The sequence below is a fragment of the Caretta caretta genome, chromosome 2, assembly GCF_965140235.1.
Source record: "Caretta caretta isolate rCarCar2 chromosome 2, rCarCar1.hap1, whole genome shotgun sequence".
Taxonomy (NCBI): domain Eukaryota; kingdom Metazoa; phylum Chordata; order Testudines; family Cheloniidae; genus Caretta; species Caretta caretta.
The window spans coordinates 21747740-21771294 of record NC_134207.1 but is presented as its reverse complement, the minus strand read 5'-3'; the positions used below and the strand labels follow the sequence as shown (position 1 = coordinate 21771294).

At 43.5% G+C, this 23555-nt stretch overlaps 1 protein-coding gene across 7 annotated transcripts in view; it reads right to left on the bottom strand.

The window, feature by feature from the left end:
* MTSS1 (MTSS I-BAR domain containing 1) overlaps window positions 1–23555 on the bottom strand; it is a 178627-nt gene that overhangs the window by 140497 nt on the left and 14575 nt on the right. For all 7 annotated transcript variants that reach the window (XM_048841599.2, XM_048841603.2, XM_048841602.2 and 4 more), the window contains exons 2-3: window positions 14062–14123; window positions 9311–9384 (exon numbers count right to left, since the gene is read on the bottom strand). In XM_048841599.2, the coding sequence (XP_048697556.2) occupies window positions 9311–9384; window positions 14062–14123 (136 nt within the window). The remainder of the gene's footprint in view (window positions 1–9310; window positions 9385–14061; window positions 14124–23555) is intronic.

Sequence of the window (23555 nt, the reverse complement as noted above, 5' to 3'; positions counted from 1 at the left end):
TGCATTTTTAATCAGAAAGGGGTGTCAAGCTCTTCCTTACTATACACGTGCCCTTTTCTTATTTGCACTCCCTCCCAAACATTGGTTTGGTGGTGGTGGGTGGTTGTTGGGGTTTTTTTGTTTTTTAAAGAAACCCTTGCAATTAAATTTGCTCATTTCTGCTGCCTGAATACAAATCGCTGCAGCAGCCTAATCCATCTCCTAACTGCATTTCAATCTCTTTACAAAAGACAGCCGGCTTCATAAAAAAACGCTTCGACTTAGGGAAAGAGACATCATTGGCTATTTATACACCATATTGCGCAAAGCACCGTGGACTAGGTGGCCATGTAGGTTGCCATAGTGATTATTTTATCTATCAAACTGGAAATTTCCCCTCCATGTGAAGTACAAGGCAGCACTAATTTTGATTACATGAATCCTGAGCTAGCTTCAGACTTGACCTTAAGGAAAAACACACACACACACACACAAATCTAGCTAGAAACAACAACAAAATATAAGAAAATAGCCTTAAATCTCTTGCATTTATGCATTTAAGATTAAACAACATCTAAAAAAGACAAGACTCAGGTCTCATTCCATTCTGACCCCTTCTACCGAGTACCACAGAACTCTCAAGGTCGGTATGCAGCTCAGTGACCTTCACACTGCACTCTATGCGCAAGGAGATAGAGATGAGAAAACATGGCTAACCCTACTGGTCTTCAACTATGTACTTCCCAGATTCTGCGGATTTAATATTAAAAAGTTAGATAATAGTTTTAAACCTGTTATGCATTAATTGATATTACAGAACACAGATTGTATGTAATGTGTTCAAGCAATTTAAAAACTACCTGCAAAGGATTTTAAATTGCTTCTTTATTGCACGTACTGGTAGCATGAAAGGTTTATTTAAATATTGCTTTTTCTCCTGCTTGATTTACACCTTACAAGTATCATGTGTGGAAAGTCTGATCATCCCTGGGTTTTATTTGGGAGGACCAGTGGAAGGACAGAGAAGTTTATTGCAAGTCCTTTGGCCCTTAATTGAACAAAGGTTTCCTTTATTCTAATATCACTGAAGTTAAACAGCTGTTCATGAAAAAAATAGTTTCTTAGTGACTAAATTCCCTTCCCCTCATCAGCTCCACTTTTACTCCCATGCTTCTTGTGAGGTCATCGTTTATACAAGTTCACCTGTCAATGGAGACTGCCATAGAGCCGAACAAAAAACAGGGACAAGTTTTGGGGGGAAATTACATTTCTTTTCTGCACCCATCTCTACAGCTGGTTCAAAGTTTAACTTTGAAGGGGTTTTTTTGGACAGAAAAGGGACACTTCTTTCAATATTTCCCATGCTATTCAGCTGTACGGTCAAGAATTCTGTCCTGCGAACACAATTTACCATCATTTTTATTAAGTCAAACACCAGTTTAGGAGAATTAAAATATTTATTCAGGAGACCTGGATTCTATTCCCTGCTCTGCTAGTGATTTGCTGTGTGGCCTTGGGCAAATCACTTCCCCTCGGTTTTTCCCCACATACCACTTATCTTGTTTAGTTAGATCGCAAAATCTTTGGGGCAAGGACCATCTCACTTCATGTTTACACAGTGCCTGGCACAGTGGGGCCTCCAGTCACTACTGAAATACAAATAAATAATTCATTTTCACAAGACAGGATGGCAGAGACTCATCTTCTGCCCACAGCCCTCAGTCGCCTTTCCCCAGCCTGGGAACACCATGGGTGCGTCTACGGGTGCGTTATAGCAAAAAGGTGTGATTTAATCTAGTTATCATGGTTAATAATAGCAGCATAGATGCTTCACAAAATTCGGCACTGGCTAGCAACTAGAGTATGCACCCTGCGCCCCGGGAGTATGTCTACATTGCAGCTGGAAGCATGTCTCCCAGCCCAGTCAGACTTGAATTAGTGCACTAAAAACAGCATTGTGGACATAGCAGCATGGGCAGAGGCACAGGCTAGCCACCTGAGCTCCGACCTAGGGAGTAGGTGAGCTTGCACTTGGGCATCTAACGCATGCTGCCATCCAGCCACAACCTCCACACTGCTATTTTTAGCATGCTAGCTTGAGCGGAGCTCATGTGTCTCTGTCTACCTGGGCTGGGAGGCACGCTCTCAGCTACAGCGTAGACATAAGCATCAGTTTTGGCTGCTCTCTAATGTGCTATCTTGGCTATTCCTCCAGGGCCTTGACATCCTCTAACCCCAAGTCCTAACCTACCGTCAGGAAACCATTTCCGACACACATTTCATTAGCACTCTAATGTGCAGATCATCTTTCACTCCTCATGGACTGCTGTAGAATGAAGGGGATTGAGAGCATAAACAGCACGGGACGTCTTAAAGTATACTGCACTGTACATGGGAAGGGAAGGCGTATCCCTTGCAGGACATGTCAAGCCCCCGAGTTGCATCATCACACACTGAATCAGACTGTCCACAGAAAAGCTCTCTGAGTTACTGTATAATTAAACCATTCTGAGGCACACTTATCTACCAATAGCAAATACTCCTGCTATGTCTATTAAAAACCACTTCAATACAGGGGGGGAAAAAAAAAAAGCTAAATGCGTAGTGGATACTGAAGGACTCATTAACAATCGTACTTTGAAGATCAATTGTTAGCTCCCGCATAATCACAAAGCTTTCAATTTCTCTTCCCATAAGTCTTCTAAATTTACACCTGTGAAAACGAAGGAGACGGTGGGGAGACATTGCCACTTAATATATTCAGGCTCTCCTATGAATATTCAATAAAGCAGATTTAAAGGATAACATCAGTATTAACTCTGAAGCTTTAAGACATTAGGCGAATGTCACTATTCCTCTCCACCCTACATATTCAAGTTTTTAAATCCAGTGCCAGTCCGGAAGGACATCAAAATATAGTGAAGGCAAAGAGAAAATTAGTGTAGGTACAAAGCGAAGAAATCAACTTACCCACACGCTAAAACTGCACAAAAACCAAATTTATATTACATTTTCAAACTACAGTAATTTGAACATATTGGGATTCTCTTGTTATAAGAAAACATAGCAGGACCACGTCAACTTAATTTAAGGCCAACATTTATAGAAGGCTGGGTTAGAGGAGAGGCTTTAGGATTTTAAGACTCTAAAAATGACCATTACCCCTTCAATGGTTTGAACAAAGATGCAATAACATTGCACTAACTTATGAAAATGAGAAAATGACTAGACCAATCTAGTCTCTCTTTTTCCATCCTCAGCAAAATGCAAACTGAGCCAATAATAATTAAAATAATTATAACGCCTAAAAATGCACTTATGTAGTGTTTTGCATGAGTAGATCTCAAAGCGCTTCACCATCTTTTAATGCATTTATCCTCAACGCCCATCGTGAGGTAGGGCAGTGCTATTATCTCCAGTTTAAAGATGGGGAACTGCAGCACAGAGGAGCTAAATGACTTGCCCAAGGTCACACGGAAACTTTGTGGCAGAACCCGGTGAAAGATATTGTTCTTTATAAATCAAAAAATTCTAAATGGGTCTGAGGTAATTTTTCTGCAAAAAAAGTTTTAAATGATGGGGGTTTAAAAAAAATAAAAATACTTACACCATCATACAGACCTCGGTTCAGCAAAGTATTGAAACTTATGCCTAACTGGCAAAAGCCATCGAGTGGAAAGGGTTGATGGGGGCAGAAAGAGTATTTTGGAGAATTGGGAGGAAAAATGGCTTCTCAGGGTGGGGGGTTGTTTTGTTTTATTAATCTTTTGCTGGCCAAGGTAAACTGATCTCCATTTGCAGCCAATAAGATCTCTACCATGGACTTCAACAGGAACAGTTACACCAACGTTGAGCGCTTCTGAAAATCCCATCCTTAATGCCAGGGGCTAATGCAATTTAATGTATTAGTATTTACTGTTATTTTATTGCACATTTAATAATTCTAAGGGCATTTGGTGCTTGTTTTTTAAATTGAGACATAAAATAACTCTCACCCAATGAGTAACTTCACTGTAGTCAGTGGGACAACTCACATGCTTTACGTTAGGCATGAGCTCAGGCACCTTGCTGAACTGGGGCTATAGATTTTACACATGAACTAATCCTCCCATGAACTCTGGATAAGAATTATCTTCTGGTATGGAGGGGGAGGAGAGAGGAGGAGAAGTACAGGGCCTGGGCCTGGGAGTTTCTAAACACAGTCCACTTCCAATGAAGTCAGTAGGAGTTGGGGGCACTCAGCACATATCCCAAGATGGCCCCACAGCAGGTGTATCTAGACTAGAATAAAAGGTGGATATTTAAAAATGCAGAGTGAACCAATTTAGCCAGCATCCTTTAAATATACCTTTTATCCTAGTCTATGCAAGCCCCACAACCTGAGGAAGGCCAGCTCTGAAATGGATACAGTGCAGAACTCAGACTCACATGTACTTGGCTCCCTGCCCGCGGTCAATCCACCAGACCACACTGTCTCCTTAAAGTGAGATAAATCCTCCAATACAACACAGTGTTTTACTACTGGAGCTCACATGCTTTTATAACAAATTCTGTATCCGGAATATAAATATAACGAATACAGGCAACACACCACTTTTACTGCATCTGTTAGATGGACAATGTTCTTTCATTAGTCAACTCATTTAACAGCTCTTCTTATTAAAGAATCAGACTGGAAATAAGAAGTGGTAGGACTTATCCTCCACTCACAATCCTGGAACAGCTGAATGTTTCTGCTCACACACATCAGAAGTAAGCATCATCAGTATTAAAATCCTTCAGAGTTAGCCCCCCACCTTGAAATGAACAGAGCAGCTCATACCACTCTGAGCTATTGTTTCTATATACCAGCTCAATACAACAATGCATTGCGTCACACTGAGGGGGTCTTTGCTACCCTCAAAGGTAGCATGTGCAGAATGATGGCATGGCGCAGCACAGCATAGCGTACTGCACACTCCGCCCTGTGATTCTATTGTTTTACACTCTCCCCTTAGAGCCTTCCGCCTCAAAGACTTCAATCCCAACACAAATATAAAAACTGTGTAACAAGCAAAACCTGCAAAGTTAAAGTCAAGAGGAGGCAAATGACCAAGGGAGACCAGCAGTTCTCAAACTATAGGTCACGACCACAAACAGGGTCACCACCCCATTTTAATGGTGTCGCCAGGGCTGGGATGAGACTTGCTGGGGTCCGGGGCCAAAGCCAAAAGTCAGAGTCCCATTGTCCAGGGCTGAAGCCGAAGCCCAACGGCTTCAGCCCTGGGAGACAGGGCTCAAGCTTCAGCTTCAGCCTTGGGCAGTGGGGCTCAGGTTACAGGCCTCCAGCCTGGGGCTGAAACCCTTGGGTTTCAGCTTTTCCCCCTCCTCCCTCCCACCCAGGGTGGTGGGACTCGGGCTTTGGCCCCCACTCCCCACCCAGGGTGACAGGGGTTGGGCAGGCTCAGGCTTCAGTCTCCCTTCCTGAGGCTGTGTAGTACTTTTTGTTGTCAGAAGTGGGTCACAATTCAACGAAGTTTGAGAACCGGTGAGATAGGTAGATAGGAAGGGAACAGCCAGCACTTCAGGGTGGCAGACCTCAAGTATCATGTAGAGGTTAGTGCCAGCTAGAAAAGCCTGGCTTCAGTGTTGTACTTCATAGAAATGAAACGAGAAGCTACGTACAAGCCCACCATCCTCAGGTATCTGCAAAGGTATTAGGTTTTCCCCTGTATACATGGGTATGTATAGTTGTAAATATTTACATATTATATACATAGACAGTATTTTCTCCCTCTGAAGCAAATGCTGATGCAAGCAGATTGACAAGTAGTTAGAGAGGGTTACTGCTGACTGACTGTGATAAAATGCTTTCATCAGCTAGAATGCTGGGCCTTAAAATAACACACCACTTCCAGTAAAACAGTAAGCAATTACAAATAAAAAACAGCACACAGCTTTACAACAATTTAATCACACTACTTCACATTAGGGAATAACACTATCTCTCTGAAATAGGCGGTGGATCAGCATTTTTACTTAAAGTTATCAAAGAAATACTTCTTCATACAATGACAATGTATACCTATAATTCACAGCATGCAAAGTTGCTAAACTTTCTGTGTAGTGGTACACAGGACACGCATGTATATCCTGCTTGTAGTTTACCCTCAAACATTTGCATATATATTAAAAACATTGTATATACTCTCTGCACAAATACTTAAAACACAAAAGCAAACTTTGCTAATTTCAGTTAATGTAAACAAACATGGGACAAAACTGTTTTAAAAACCACCCTTGGTTTTGCAGCATTAGGTGTAATCTATACCAACAGCAACCACCACAGGTCAAAGAAATACACCATTTATAAAGGATAAAATACACAGAAACAAAACAAATGACAACATTTAGTACAGTATTGTCTTCAGTCCTACATATCTAATTAACAACTCCCCAAGGGGCAAAACCACAGGCAAGAAAAGAATCCCCACATCACAAAAGGGAAGGGGGGGGGAGGGAAATCAGTTGTTTTAAGCCAGATTTCACTTAAGCTACTACTTTTATGAAGATGCTGGATGAAATCCTGACCCCAGTGAAGTCACAGGAGTTCTACTATTGACTTCAATGGGACCGGGATTTCATCCAGTCTACAACAAAAGATATTAGGATTCACATTAGCTGAAGAACCTCAAGGAGGTTTCTTCTTGGGTACAATGCAAGTTGCTAATTCTTAACAACACATAGGGGGAAATGGAAGAGCCACTAGCCTGAAATTTCAATTATTTGGTCAGAATGTCAGTTTCTAAAAATATGTCAAAATTCCCTTCTATCATTTCAATTGGGAGAAGTAAGGGAGGAAGAACAGTGGGGGTTATACAAATTTCACTGGACTGAATTTACAGAGCTTCTTTTCTGAAGAAAAGGAGTACTTGTGGCACCTTAGAGACTAACCAATTTATTTGAGCATGAGCTTTCATGAGCTACAGCTCACTTCAATTTAGTCTCTAAGGTGCCACAAGTACTCCTTTTCTTTTTGCGAATACAGACTAACATGGCTGTTACTCTGAAACCTATCTTTTCTGAAGGACGTAGTCTGGAAAGATGCAATGCATGCTGGATATAGTCCAAATACATCAAAATACATGGAACAGAAGGGATAAAATATCCCCCAATAATTTGCATAGATCCACATTATTTAATTTTTTGGTCATTCAAGAATTCAAAACACTTGTAAAAAGAATGTTTTAATGATCTTTAAGCGCTTTTAGTGACCCAGCACTGAAGCAGAGCTCAGCCAAGCCTGACCTTTTGGAGGGGTGTTTCAGACTCCAAACCCAAAATTTTTCATCTTGGGTCCCTGTGGCAGTCTCATCCCTAGATTTGTCCCTTTCGTGCAATGTACACAGGAAGCCAAGTCTGTCAGTCATGGTTTGATGTCTAACATGTATGAGCTGGCATTTTTTAACGTATGTATTAATATCACCAATAGTAGATAAAAAAATTCCTTCAGATAAGCTTAGCAGAATGCAATTAGCAGCTTTTAAAAACAAATATCTGGTTCCTCAAAGTTGTCACAGTGCCCTTATTTAACTCTTGTTCCAGCTGCTACTACTGCTCTCAGAAGGAAAAGTGTGGCTTAGATAGTTAGCACATTGCTAATTAAACGTCACACTTTTCAACATTAGGGATGCAGTATTACTCAGAGATAGAAACTAGCAAGGATTTATTTGGGGGGGGGGGCACCACCCAAAAACCCAAAGCTAGAAACTACTGAAAACAAGTTTCAGAGTAGCAGCCGTGTTAGTCTGTATTCGCAAAAAGAAAAGGAGTACTTGTGGCACCTTAGAGACTAACCAATTTATTTGAGCATGAGCTTTCGTGAGCTACAGCTCACTTCATCGGATGCATACCATGGAAACTGCAGCAGACTTTATATATACACAGAGAATATGAAACAATACCTCCTCCCACCCCACTGTCCTGCTGTTAATAGCTCTTCTAAAGTGATCATCAGGTGGGCCATTTCCAGCACAAATCCAGGTTTTCTCACCCTCCACCCCCCCACACAAATTCACTCTCCTGCTGGTGCTAGCCCATCCAAAGTGACAACTCTTTACATAATCAAGTCGGGCTATTTCCTGCACAAATCCAGGACTTGATTATGTAAAGAGTTGTCACTTTGGATGGGCTAGCACCAGCAGGAGAGTGAATTTGTGTGGGGGGGTGGAGGGTGAGAAAACCTGGATTTGTGCTGGAAATGGCCCACCTGATGATCACTTTAGATAAGCTATTACCAGCAGGACAGTGGGGTGGGAGGAGGTATTGTTTCATATTCTCTGTGTATATATAAAGTCTGCTGCAGTTTCCACGGTATGCATCCGATGAAGTGAGCTGTAGCTCACGAAAGCTCATGCTCAAATAAATTGGTTAGTCTCTAAGGTGCCACAAGTACTCCTTTTCTTTTTACTGAAAACAACTTGATGAACAGTTGTACATTCACTTTGGAATAGCTCTTCAATAACAGAGCCCTGCTGGACTGGGCAGCCCAGCCTCTGCAGAGACATCAGAACTCTTATTGCCTGGGTCAGTGGTCATCTGGCACACCACAGAAAAGCAGCCTTTTGCTCCCCACTCACCCAGGGGTCTGGCAGGATTGTCAGTTGCACTGTTTCTACTGGTCTATTCATGGACAAACTTGCAGTCAGCCACCCATATGAACCTGAACATCCCTCATTTCCTGCTAGAGGCCAGGAGAACTAGTTTGGCCATTAATTAGCAGGTTAAGGAAAAATTATAGGGTATGGAAAGGTGGGGACGATACAGGAAGATTCCTCTAAAATGAAGGTGCAGGCAACTGCCTCAGATATCCAGGGACCGAGGCTTAAAAAGCAATTAAAAAAAACTACAGACCAGATCCTCAGTTGGTGCAAGTCAGCACAGCTCTATGGTCTTCAATGAACCTACACTGATTGACGCCAGCTGAGGAGCTGGCTTTACATCTCTTTTAAACTTATTTATGGGATAAAGTGTCAGAGTGAGAACAGATACAGATTTCAATAAATCTACAGTTAAAATATTCTTCCTGAGCATGTAATTCAGAGGGCAATTAAGAAATATTCAAAACGATTTATGTCAAACAAATCTAAATTATGGGTCTCCATCATTTTTCCACAAATCTTTCAAACCATCTCATATTCTGCATATTCAAAGTAAGAGCTCATCAAACAGAGGTCTACCAGATCTGCCTGTCAGTGGTAACAAGTAAGGCTTTTTTATTATTATTACTACCACAAATGATATAAGCTGGACACAGCATTCTGCTAAACTAAATATTGACACATCTGCTTACCACGTGTGTTAGTAGCCATGTCAGCCACTTTCTGAAAGGCATCCAAAAAGGCAGCAGCTGCTACTACTGTAGTCCTGAAATGCATACAGAAAAACAAAACATTAGCTGTGTCTCATTGCTGCCCGTTTAATTATTGTCAAAAATGTTTAGGCTTATTAAGAAACTAGTGGGAACTTGCAGGGGCAACAATATAACAAATCCCTCTCTATTTTGTGTTTGAATTTAGTCCTCTTCTGCCTTCATTTCTTAATCTCTTCCTTGCTTTGTGCTGGTACTATGGACATGCTAATGCTGTACTGTGAATTGCACAGGACAGGTGTTATTTCAAAAGGATGCAGTCAGCCCCTTGTAGCGGATTTTATCTGATGAATCAATATTAAAGCAATCAAACATGAAAAAGAATCTAAACAAATTAAAGCCACTATTATTTTTGGGAGGCACCTGTATTCTGCAGGATACATCCCCAGATAAGGGAGAAGTAAGTTCTCTGCAGTCCCAGTCAAATCCTATCCTAAGCACATCATTTGAAGTGTACCTGCCTCCCTGATAATTGTGAGAGCATAAATGGGTACTTTCCAAGAGATCCGTTGATCCTGTTTGGGAGTTTTGGGACCAGTGGGAAAAGGAGAATATTCACTACCCAGAGAGTTCTCTCTGTTCTACAGTTACACCAGGGCAGAACAAATGATTATATCATTCTCCTCTTTACAGGCAGGTCACCTTCAGTCTTAGTTGCCGAGCCAGCTAGACCCACCCCCACCTTTGCCTCTAGAGGAGCTAAACCAAATGTCTTAGTAGTGCTATATATAAACATGTACAACAACAAAATTGCACCTGCTGACTAATCGTGCGTGCCTGTGCAAGCAGAACCAGGGCAAAGAAAGGAGTTACAAGTAAGAAGTCTCTTCTGTACCGGAGGCAGACTCACCACAAGGAGGAGACAAACACACACCCCAAGAGGCAGAAGAGAATAGATGGCAAAGGCAGACGAGCCACCTGAAGAAAATTCCATCAGAACTAATGCACAAGATACAGAATACCTTCCCCCCGCTCACCCCCCACATCCTTGACAGAGGGCAGGCCCACCAAGCTATGAGGAATGCATTATCCATAAGCAGCATCTGAGGATGAAAGCATAGAGGCAGTATGTTGAGAACACTTCTGCAGGGACCACCAAGTGGGAGATTTGCACTTCTTCAGCTACAGCTGCTCACCTGCTCTGCCCAGGAAGTGAACTGGATAGGCCTTTAAGGTTCAAAGGGCAAGGAAGGCCTGCTAATTGCATAATTCAGACAAACAGTTTTATCAATTTAGATAGCAAATCTAGCCGCTGGCATCCAGTGATTCTTACCCTCAGAATGGACAAACAGATTCCAATTTTCTAAATAAGTAGGTCTTGAGGGCCCTACACATCGCAGCTTTGTGCCAGAGCTTTTCTTTTTCTCTCTTACAGTCTGGGTATCCTGATTTAAATGAAATTAGGACAGGACTTTAGGGATTAAATGAGAACAGTGGCACAGCAATACTTAGTCCTCATGGACAATGAGGTACAGAGAAACATAGGCGAATATAGTGAATTCCCTCCTGCCCACAACAGTTGGAGAGATCATTCCAAATGAGTCCCAAACAATCAAGATTTCCTTAGAGAGATCTGAGACAAAGTAAAATTTATGGAAGTCTCCTCATTGTGGCCTAAAGGCAAAAGTCCATCTAAGCCACACCCCGCCGAACCAAAAACATGAGCAGAAAGCTGCAGGGAAGCTTGTCCGCAGTCATAATTGTAGATAAAGAATGGTTTTCCTGGGAGAGCTGGAACTGGACTACTTGGATTTTATCCAACCCTCACTTCATGCACACCCTCAAAATAGAGGAGAAATAAATGGTAGTGCATGGTTGGGCTACAGCCGGTGCAGAATTCCTCCTAAGAGCCTTCTCAATCTTCTGATCCAAGATATGGGTTTGAAAGAGATGATGACCTCAAACAGATGGAAGGAGGGCTCTCTACATGCTGTCATTTGTAGGTCAGCCCCTGAGATAGGGGGAGGAGAAGGGCTTCTCTAGCTAATTGTTAATACTTATTCATGGACCTGGCTATTTCCAGACCTGGATTTTTCCAGCACTGTTTTCCTATTGTTAGGCTCTTCCAAAATCATGCGCTACATTATCTTATCCAGATTGTTAATAAGGAGGTTCCACTTCTCTGATAAAAAATACTAGGGGGGCCTGACTCCAGCTTCGATTACATATTCTCCCCTTTGTCAAAGGAAGCAGCAGAGGCAAAAGATTAACATTTGCTGGGAGTGAGTGAGTGAATCCTCAAACTGTCTGTGCACAGAGCTATTAAAGCACCTGGGAGGGAAGTTTTCTTTGTGCTGCGTGGGTGGTAGAGAAAAAAGACTTTGAATAAGACCTATAAAATAATTGGCTGAGCAACTGAACTTCAGCACCTGAAGGCAAACACTTCCCCCCTTCGAAAAGAAGCTGCTGGAGGAGATGGTGTCCTGGAAATTGTCCTCTACTCTTCCAGCTGCAGTAGTTGAGGACAAGGCCTGGATCTGAAAGCTCCTATTCAGGGAAATCATGGGCAGCTGGCATCAGAGACTGTCCAGGCCAGGGGCAGCGGAGAGGTAGTCTGGAGCTTTGAGGTGCTGCCAGATGCCGCCAGATGCCATTGCTCCTTCTGAAGGGCAGCTTCACAGCAAGAATCCGTGACGAAGGTCCATGTTGTACAGGTGCAGCTAGAGTATGCAGAGCCTCTTTTTGGGGGGCAGGAGAGGAATGTCCCTTGTCACATAATAAGGAAAATTAGAAAAATGAGGAAGAACTCTGAAAACCTGCACTGATAAGCCAGAAAATGGCAGAGACCAAAGATGTACTGGGGAGACAAAGCAGGGGGCAAGATCTGGCTCGCTAGTGTGTGCCAGGATCTGGAGATTCTCCTGGATTCTGGTCTCCTTGTTGAAAGACAAGGAGTTGCCCAATTGTCCTGAACTGGTGGCATTCAGGATGTATGAGGAACTGGAGTGGTTTCTGAAGCAATCCCAACTGGGCAAACAAACTGTATTTCCTAAATAAATGATTAAAAACTTCCAGGTTGCCCTAATTTGTTTAACACACCTTAGCTTAAGGACATACTACACTGTAACCTTTCAAACAGTTAACCCCCTCAAGGACTCCACTCCTTTTTCTCCTCTCCCAGCAGTAGCTCCACCTGTCCTCTGTACAGACTACCCCCCACTTCTCGCTGTGTGTCATTTCCTCCCCACACTTGGCCACAGCTGCATTTGTATGCCATCTATCCCTACAGCTTCCCAAGCAGGGAAAGGTGGCAGAAGCAGGAAGCCAGATAAGACTCGGGGTATTGGGTACATGGAGGAGCTCCTGGAGATAAGGAAGTGGGCCTAGCTCCTTCCAAAAGTACCATTATGGCTCCACTTTCCAGTCCATCCCATTCAGGATAAGACTTCAGGGAGAACTTGGAAACTGGCCAGACAACGTTTGAACATCTAAGAACCCAGGCAGACTCTTTCCAGTTGTGCCTTCCAAAATCCAAAGTGGATTTAATAATGATCTGCAACTCGGAGCGACACTTTGGCACAGTCCTGTAAAACCTTTCTGGCATATAAGTACTCCCAGTACATGGCAATTGCCTTACTGGCATCACATATCGAAAAAGGGCAGGTGGGGGCTGGATAGGGTGGGGACAAGCAAGCTCACATTGGCCAAAACAATGCCTTCCTAGCCCCAGGGGCACGCTTCAAATCCCATACTGCAGGACTGCTGGTGGAGGAGAGAAGGACATGGGGGGAAAAAAAAAAACTGAAAACAATCTTTAAAAATAGATAACTACACAATCTAATAGGAGTCAGAGAAAGCATGGTTCCTCTTTCCTTCCTTTTACTTCTTCAGTAAGACAGGTGAATCCCACCTGGGAAACCCAATGGGATGGGACTGCATGGAAAGGGAAGCACACGTCAGGCAACCAACCACATACAGGATTTTTGTGGGGTTTTTAATAGGACATATGAGAAGTGTATATCCCATTAGTTTAGGAAATAAGATTCAGTTCATAGTAACATGCAATTTAATTTCTCCCCTCTCCCTATGTAAGCAGAAAGGCATTTTATGAGCCTGTTGATTCTGTTACAGATACTAAGTTGTGATATGATATAGAAGCTGCTTGAATAATATTTTATTAATGGAAGTCTATGAAAAGTTATCCAGAATGTTCTTAGTATACTGAGACCCAACTAGTTACATGTTATTAACTGCTGCCAAATGACCCAGCACTGGGATTTCCTTGGCAGCCAGATCTTCTGTCCTAGTTTTTAGGTTACCATAGACTTTACCCAATATTTAGAGTACTTCTGTAACTTAATAAGCCTTCTTTATCTTACATTTATAAAAATAATGCGAGGACTTTCGACCCAAAAGCTATGGGTTAATTAAATCAAAATAAATCAACTGTCTTACATTAGAATTCCAGATGGGGCCACATCATGAAAATGAAAATGTGAAAAGAACTTACAGTCCTGTGTGGACAATTAGCTATTTTTCTAAAATATACTAAAACTGTAAAAGGAGGCACACAGAATTTACATCGATGAGTTATGAATATGAAATATTAAAAAGAAACGCTAAACTAAAACCATGCTAAATAGACTATCAATGATGAAACACCATTTAAACTACGCAGTATGCCTAGCATGTCCCACATGCCAAGGGGATGGGCTATGCGATAAGAAACTTACCTTAGCTGAGACTGCAGTTTCCCAGCTTTGTTTATAAAATCTTCCCAAACTGGGTAACTTCCCTGAAAGGAAAAAAAAAAAAAAAGAATTTTAGTGGCCGTTCAATTTTGATGTTCAGAATTCAGTGTTTGGGATAATATGAATGATCAAAGTAAAGCAATAAAGCCTACTTTTTGTTTAATAAATGTCCATCCCTTGAGCCATGTAATATTTTTCTAGCAATTTATCTGCTGTTCCTTTAAAATTACATTGTCCTTAAACAAAAAAAACTCCCACTGGTTCTGAATTCAGGCTGCCTGTTTGCTGAACATAAGCAGCACACTATAACCCAGGACTTGAGACCTAAGTTTAAATTCCTACTCTGCCACAGACTTCCTTTGTGACCCTGGGCAAACCACTTAGGGCTTGTCTACACTTACCGGCAGATCGACATGCACCGATCGATGCATTGGCAGTCAATTTAGCGGGTCTAGTGAAGACCCACTAAATCCACCGCAGATCGCTCTGCCGTCGACTCCTGTACTCCACCTGAACGAGAAGCACAAGGGGAGTTGACAGAAGAATGTCTCCCATTGACATAGGATGACGGTACCCCCCGTAAGTACCCCACGTAAGTAGATCTAAGTACACCCCGTAAGACCCCACGGTAAGTAGATCTAAGCTACGTCAACTTCAGCTACATTAGTCATGTAGCTGAAGTTGTATAACTTAGATCGATCTCCCCCCAAAGAGTCAAAGGTGCTAACATGACCGTGAAACTGTCTAACATTAAACCGTGTCAAATAAGGTTTGGTATACAGAGCCCATAGCCCTGCTTAGCACCATTGCAAACACAATTAAACATCTTTTTAACCTTTTATTACAAATGGGGGGGGAACAGTTACTATTTAAAGCATTTGAAATGTAGAATAAGGCTTTCATTTGAACAACATCCCTTGTTCCTTTTTCCACTCTACCCGGGGAGAATTTTTTTTTGAGTAAAACACCTTGTTTGACAGTCTTTCAGATGGTATCAAAGATAACTGTCTTTTTTGGAGGGGAACTTAGTTGAGATGGGTTGGAGCTGTTATAAATGCAGTTTATAAATGCAGCTGAAGTTTGACCCTTGACCCTGTTTAGATAAAACAGGGCATACACAAGAAGGGAGAAGAAGGAACAGCAAAGACAAAGTGCAGCTTCTGTCTCTGGTGTTAACTTTCGCTTGCAATCTCTCTCCTGGAAAAATCACAGGCACAGCACATCGTCTTATTGGCCACTCTGAGACCTGGCAAACTTATACCAGCAATGGGCTGTTTAGGCCACTGCTTTTAACAGCCTCTTTCTGATCACAGACTCAAAGCAGCATAGCAAAATATACACTTTCGGCTGGCTAAGCCAGACTCTAAGACAAAAGGCAAACTGAGAAGGATAGCAAAGATAAGAAATAACGTGTGGATGGAAAACAACATACTCGGTGGTTGGGGGGGAGGGGGAGGGGAATGGGGCCGGCACAAAGTCTCACATCCCAGGTGGTATTCAGGATTTATCCAGAGCCAGTGGAGAGGACAATGTCATCTGGTTCCCTCTCTGGCCCAGTCTGCTCAGCACCTCTCAGGATTAGGACAAAGAAGATCCAGGTCCCAGCAGACAGTGGGGCTCACTCCTTCCCCTTCTTTTAATCAGCCAGCATTGCCGTCATCCCCCAAAATCTCCTTCTGAGGACTCGTGGTCCTCATTATTTTGTCCACCAATTAGGCCTAGTTTCTAATACCCTAATTTTGGTTCACTGTTTTCCTGTCCCCAGGCTTTTCTTGGTTACCAAGAATTATCTTAACATTGTTCTTGAATTATATCAGTAGGCGTTTTTGTTAAGACTAATTCAGTCTGTCTCCCTTTTGCACCTTTTCCCATCAACATTTATTGGCATAGGTTATTGTGACATCTTACAGACTTTCACTCACTCTTCTCAGTTGAGCTCACAATTAGGATAAACTGGTAGGCCCCATTACCACAACAGTTCTATTCAGAATAAGTGTCAAGTCCCCCTTTGACCTAGCTTCTCCCTCCCCGCCCTAGTACAACCAACTGTCCATGCCCTCCCACAAATAATTCCAACTGACTAGGGGTTAGAGAGAAAAAGAGAACTGTGTTCACTTTAACAAATGTGTAAGACACTCAGTTACTGCAACATGGTACAAGCCTAGATAAAACTGATGCCCATTTCTGAGAATACGCATTCCAAATAGGAAGTTATTATATGCAAATACAATTGTTTGTAGTGAGGCATATCTGCCCTCAACAGGTTTCATCTCTGCTTCTATCAAATGAGACAGAAGATAGTTTATTAATTATTTATATCACCACAGTGTCTAAAAGCCCTCGGCATGGACCAGGGCCCTACTGTGCTAGGTGCTGTACAAACAGAACAAAAAGACAGTCTTTGCCCCAAAGAGCTTACAGTCTAAATATCAGTCAAGAGGAAAAAAAAGATGATACAGTCATACAAATTGGGAAATACAAAGAAACAACAAGACAATAATGGTCAGCATGATAGGCACTAATATCAGTGTACCAGTACACTAGCCGTTGTCCAGTTTTTTGCAGACATTATCTACTCTTCAGATTTTGTATCATGCAATACCGTATCTGGTAACACCCCAATCTTACAGGAATTCTGCACCAGGAGTGGCTTCTTTTGCTAACTGCTCTATATGACAGCAAATCAGAATGTCAGATCACAATGTGTTTATCAACTATAATCCAGTGGAATTTAAAAATAAGGGCCTGACCCCGCAAGCCTAATCATAATTCCCACTGAAATCAGCGACTCGGGTTCAAACCCTAAAATTGCTAGTGATGGTAGATAACTATCAGTGTCAATAAGTCAGATTAAGATATTAAATGCCTCCAAAAAAATCTTTTCACCTAATCGAAGAGACTAACTATTTTACCAATCTTGTATTGATTTGCTAAACCAAAACCAAGTTTATTTGAAAAGAAGAGCATTGTACTTGGCAGGGTTAAATCAAAGGGATATCTTCAGGGCAAAACAGAAAGCAGCAGGTTCAAAAGGACACACCAGTTTCCCCAACAAAAGTTTCATGCAACATAGCCAATTTAATGTAAATTTGGTACTTACTGTTCTCGGATTCCTCCACTTTCCTAATATTATTTCAACTCAGCTCGCTGACAAGTCTTAGAAGCCTCATTTTTACAGTGCATTTCCTTAATCGAGTTCACAGCTAATTGATTGGAATGCATCCCCTCTCCCCCCCACTTTGAGAAATGTCAGCAGACACAAACCCCAGCATGAAGCTGACCACATGTAATTAAAGTCAGCTTCAGAACATGCAGACACTGAAGTATAAGGCTGAAATCTTGCCTGCACTAAAATCAATGAGAGTTTTGCTACTGACTTCAATATGGCCAGGATTTTACCCTGAGGTTTTTTCCAGGTGACACCCCAAATCAGCAAGGCCCACTCTTAATGAACACCAGGAAGTGAGGAGGCATCTTTGTAATTCCCACATTCACGATTCCTTTAGAAACCAGATTTTGCAGCCAATGGCTCTGCACTTGCAGAATTGTATTGTTCTTATTGTTACTATAACACAGGTCAAAGAAGTACCTTGCTGAATCAGGGCCTAAGTACATACTGAAATTTCAGTCCATGAATAGTCCCAATTACCTCCCTGGAACTACCCACATTAGTCAGGTATGTCCTTCGTACCTTGCTGCATCAGTGCCTTATGAAACGCACAGGAGATGATTGTTACATTTGCCCTCCATACCACCATCAGGAATTGGGAAGGAAACTCAAATCTGGACTACCAGAGCATTTACAGTTCGGCTATCTGCTGCCTTCTGAACACCAGCAACCTCACAATGTAATTAATTTAATACACTACCTATTAGACATGAGAAATGAAGACTCCTTAAATAGAGAAATGGCAGAACACTACACTGGCCTTTCCATCATTAACAGCAAATATCGAGAGAAGAACAGAATGAATCAGAGGACTGATAATGAATTACACAGCCTCACCCATCTCAGGGCTTGTCTTCACTGCAGCAGTTAGCTCCAGGTCCTTGTTGAGCCAGCCTTGCTTGAGTGAGAGCAGCCACCTGGCAAAAGGCTTGAGCTATACAGTGTTTGGATTAGGAGGTTATGAGCTGTGCTAATTCGAAAGGTAGTCTGTAGCTGCATCCTCGCTGAATTACTAGCTCAAGCATCAACAGCAACGGGGCTTCCAGCTACACCCCTAACAGGCCAGCTAGCTTGAGTTTAAAACATCATTTACCTCAAGCTAGAGATGGGGCGGGGGAGGAGAACTGGGCTGGGGGCAATGCTTGATTTACACCCTGCAGTGAAAACAAGCCCTAAATTTCTGATTCAAGTCTGGCCAAGGTGAGTAACAACAATTGGCTATCCTTGGAGAGCCATGAATGGTCTGTGTGTAAAATGGGAAATTCTTGTCCAGTGACCACAACTCTCACAAACAAGAAGTCACTCCACAGCTGGCAACCTCTGCAGAAAGGCCCAGGGGTGAAGATGTATGAAGGATGCCCTTCCCTCTTATCCCTAGAAGTAGCTTGTGCATAACTAAAACACCGTACCAAGATAGGAGAAGCTATTATCCTAGCTATGACTGTTCTGTGGGTGGAGAAAATTTCCGTCTCTAGGGCTATGACACCTTTCACACACATTTATTTTAATGAATTCAGTAAATCAGTCAGGTTGCCATGAACCTGAACCTAAGTATGTCTACACCTCATGGGGAAGAAATGGATGTTAAAATTTTATTCAGGGTGGTAAGACCCTGAATAAAGTGTTTTATGTTCAGACAGAATTGTCAGCCATGTAAATGCAAGACACCCATTGATGAGTTAATCACTGCCATCTCCTTAAACCTATCAGTATTACTGAAATCTACTACTTTGAACCCTTTTCTTTCAACAGTAAGCTGGCTAGAGTGTCTATATGCAACGTATGCATTATGTATGTGTATGCCAGGAACATTCAAAGCACTGACAACTAACAGCAGGGTCTAAGGCTTTACTGGATTCTCAAGCAAAAATACAAGCTGACAACTAAGCTTAGCATTCCAGTGGCAGCATTACACTGCTAACTGTGCCTAATGGTACAGAGAATACGGACACCAGTCATGAATTTAATTGTGTCACAGGGAGACTCAAGAGAGAGTAGAGACAAAATATAACTTGGGAAGGGGAGATTTTGTGGTACCACCTTGCCACACAGAAATCAAATTCAAATCATCATCTACCACTTCCACAAATCTTGGTTCTCTTTGTTTTTAAGCCTACCCACAGAAGCTGCATCAATGTAATTAAATTGGTTTCTAAATTGATTTAGTTAAATCAGTACAAATCCTTTCATGTGGACATTCTTAAACTGATCTAAGAGTGGCTGATCGCGATTTAGCTTAACTTGATACCAAAATAGCAATTTCTTAGTTCAATCCTAATTGAATCCCTGAATGTTTGCTCACTTGCAATCTAGCAACAAGCCCACCTTCTAGCAGCATGTGTGTGTTGTGGTTTTTATCTGCACTTCACTTACAGCATTAATTCCTGTATAACCCCTTTGGCTAGCAATAACTCACTCTGCGTTTCCACAGCTCTGACCTCTCCCCCACTAATCTTCTATATAAACTCGTATTTTGTAATTTCCAATTATTCCTATCCAGTAGAAAATGTTCTTTCCCTTTAACCTTCAAGTCAGCCCCTTCTGAAGCCAAATCAGCAGTTTGTTTCCTCACCCCCCTCCCCTTTTCTGGAATTTAATTCATGTGTATTAATTATGGTGTCCCTTTGAACCCTTCAACCAAATACTTCTGTCAACCTAATCTTGTGAGGTACTGAATGCCCTGAACTCCCAGTGAAAGCAGTAGGAGTTGAGGATGCTCATCAGGTCACAAGATCTGAGGGTAAATATTTATCCTGTCTCCTCCAGCTAGGGTGACCACAGGTCCTAATAAAATCAGGACTGTCCCGATATTTAACCCTTTCTCACGCATCCCGATCGATGTACAATCGGGACCCCATTTGTCCCAATATTCAAGTAAGGAGGTGAGCAGGAGGGAAGCGCCAACTCTGTGGGTGCTCCGGGGATGGCACACCCACAGGGAAAAATTAGCAGGTGCGCTGCATCCACCGGCAGCCAAGCTCCCCCCTCCTCGTCTCCTTCTCTCCCCCCAGCATGCCACGTCCCCACTCCTTCCCTTCCCTCCCAGGGCTTTAGCACCCCCACCGCCTAACGGCTGTTTGGCGACACTTAGGACTTTCCAGGAGGAAGGGCGAGGAGCAGGGATGTGGTGCACTCAGGGGAGGAGGCGGAGAAGAGGCAGGCAGGGACTTGGAGGAATGGGGGCAAGGTGAGGGCAGTGCAGGGGCGAGAAGAGGCGGGCAAACACCCACCAGGCAGAGGGGAAGTCGGCGCCATAGTCCAAGGCGAGTTGTGGGAAAGGTGAGCGGCAAGCCAGCAGCAGGCAGGGAAGTTAAGAGGCAAGCGGTGGTCAGGGAGGGTGAAGAGGTGAGTGGTGGGCCAGCGACGGGTGGGGGGTGTGAGGAGACAAGCGGCGAGCCAGCAGCGGGCAGGGGGTGTGAGGAGGCGAGCAGTGGGTGGGGGGACTGAGGAGGGATGCAGCAAGCCAGGAGCAGGTGGGGGATGAGGAAGGGCGCAGTGGCGGGGGGCTGAATATGGAAGGGGCGGGACCTGGGGCAGCATGGGGGCGGCGCCTGGGAGGAGCAGGGGTGGACTGTGGGCAGGGCTGATGGCACCCTGCCTCCAGCTGAGGAAACAATTTATGCAGGATCATCTGGATGAGGTTTATGGAGAGCAAATAAGGAGGAAGAGGTGGTCCACTGGTTAAAACACTTGCCTAGGACTTGGGAGACCTGGGTTCAAGCCCCTTCTTTGCCACAGACTTTGTGTGTGACCTTGGACAAGTCACTTGGTTTCTCTGGGTTCCCCATCTGTAAAATGGGGATAACCAATACTTCCCTACCTCAAAGGGGTGTTGTGAGGATAAAAGATTGTAAGGTGCTCAGATACTATACAACAGGGGGCTATGGAATTTGGCCCAACCGATTGTCCATTAAATTTGTAAGATTTCATCCTAAGAAACATTTAATGCAACATTACTTTTTTAATTAATTGGAAAAGCAACTATATACTTGCTCTGACTAAAAATCCTTGTGTGATTTAAGACTACTCTGGAAGAACAACAACAAAGAGGTTTTAAGTGCAATGTTTCATTGTTCAGTCTGAAATTTCTGATTTCAAAACAGCTGATAAAGGAAATCAATTTTTTTCTTTAAATGTTAGAGTCATTTGAGCTCAAGTGTTATCTGTAAAAGGGGAAGGCTTCCTTTATCTTTCAAACCCTGTTCACAGTATGAAGGGAGTGTTGGGCAGATCAGCTTCAGGACATAAGTCCGAGGGCCATCTATTGAGCAACTTCATGGTTTACACAACAAGTCAGACATTTGTAGGTTTGGTTTTTGGGAGGTTTCTTAATGTTAATGATTTATCATTTGGGATCTATTTTCTCAGAACTAACCTTATGCCTATTGAAGAAGTTGGTTCTTTAAATGTCAACTACTGTGTTTTTCCTTGGAATTTATATTTCATCACAATAAGACACTCCAAAGTATCTACAGTGACACACCTTGGTGTTTAGCACGCTCTGGTTTTGGCTGCTTGCCATCCAACCATCAAGGCGTGTCATTATTAGACCATATCTTATTGCTTAGTTGGTTGGTTGATGGGTGATTAATTGCAGCGTGGGTGAGTCCTCTCCTCAGATCAGGCGATTCATGTACTGTAAAGGTGGGCAGGGCACTGTCTTTCTGCTTTTACCTCTCCTCCCTGACTGACTAGCCTGCGGACTGACAAAGGAAACAGTGAGTCCTACCCTGTCAGTATTTAGCCAGTTCACAAATAAAACTCCAAACCGTGTCCCCTCAAGGCAGGGGTGAAAGTGCGCCAGTACGTTGTACCGGTAAAAAGTGGCCACTGGTACCAGCCGCTGGTACCAGCCTGGGCAAAGGGGAGCACTTTGGATTCTGTGCACGTGTGGGGGTGAGCCCATGGTGTTCGGAGTGTGGGAGGGGGCTCAGGGCTATGGCAGAGGGTTGGGGTGCAGGGGTGTGAGGACTCCGGCTGGGGGTGCGGGCTCTGGGGTGGGGTCAGGGATGAAGGTTTTGGGGTACAGGAGGGTGCTCCAGGGCTACGGTGGGGAGAGAGAACTCCCCCAGCTCTCTCCCTGCAGCAGCACCTGGGCTGGAGGAGGAGAGGCGCCTCTCCCCGCCATGGCTCCGGGGCTGGGATAGGCGCCCCTCCCTTGGCCCCCGCAGGTCTTGGCCAGGGCTGGGTTCGGGGAGGGGCAACCCGCAGCCGGATCTGGGCCTCTGGGTCCGGGCTGGGGCCGCCCTGGCAGGTATGGACCGCGGCATAGTTGGGGCCAGAGGGCCGCCACCACCGTGGCAGGTTGGGGCCTGCGGCATAGTTGGTGTCGGGGGAGGGACACCCCTCCCCTGGCCGCGACAGGTCCCCAGACAGGTTCCCTGAGCGCCCGCGCGGCACTAAATAGGCTGCTGCACAGCTTACAGGGAACGTAGGTCATGATTCTTCACGCAGGAACAAGTGTAGAATGGTCACTCCCTGGCGGATTTGGGAGTTGCTAAAAGAGGTGATCTAAAAATGGCTCTCTTCCTTCTTTCAGGCCAGCAAACCTGCAAAGGTAGTTAATATATGAACTGAAACAACTGAACAACAATCACCTTGAGGTCTAAGAACATCAAGCTTGAGAAGAGTAAAGATTCACTCTCTCCAGAAAAGGATATTGATCTGGTTTATCAAGAAACCAATACCGCACAGATATAGATGCGCAAAGTAAGGCTATACTTGATGAAGAGGGCCATACTTACACAGATTATATCTAATGGCAAGGATGAGAAAGAACCAAATTGCTGGTGCTGACTGTGCAATCCAAAATAAATTTAAGGGTCTTGACAGCTTAGCAAAAGGAATTAGTGAACAGTTTATGATGATTCTTTATCTACTTCAAGGAAAAGACTGGCTTTCCTTAATAGTCTATGTGCATGTACTGCGAATGACAAAGGTGAAGGAAAGACTTAGATGAAGCTATGATGCACATTGCTAATAAAACCGGTGTTAGGTGACTCCAGTCCTGGTGTCAGTTCCTCCTATGACATTCACCAATGACAATTACTGCAAAAGACGCAGCAAAAGTTTGACTCTTTGCTTGTGCTAACATCCATCACATACACAACCTTTGACAGAACCATCTGAACGTCACAGGATGACCTGGATGTACTACCTATTTTAGGGAAAAAAATTGAGAAGATGGTTTGACGGTCCCACTGGGGTGGGAGGAGGAAAAAAAAAGAAGAAAATGGGGAGGAAGCAGGGTGAGGGCAGCGGGCAGAGCAGTGTGTTACTCATCAAAGCCAGGAATCTCCACTTCCTC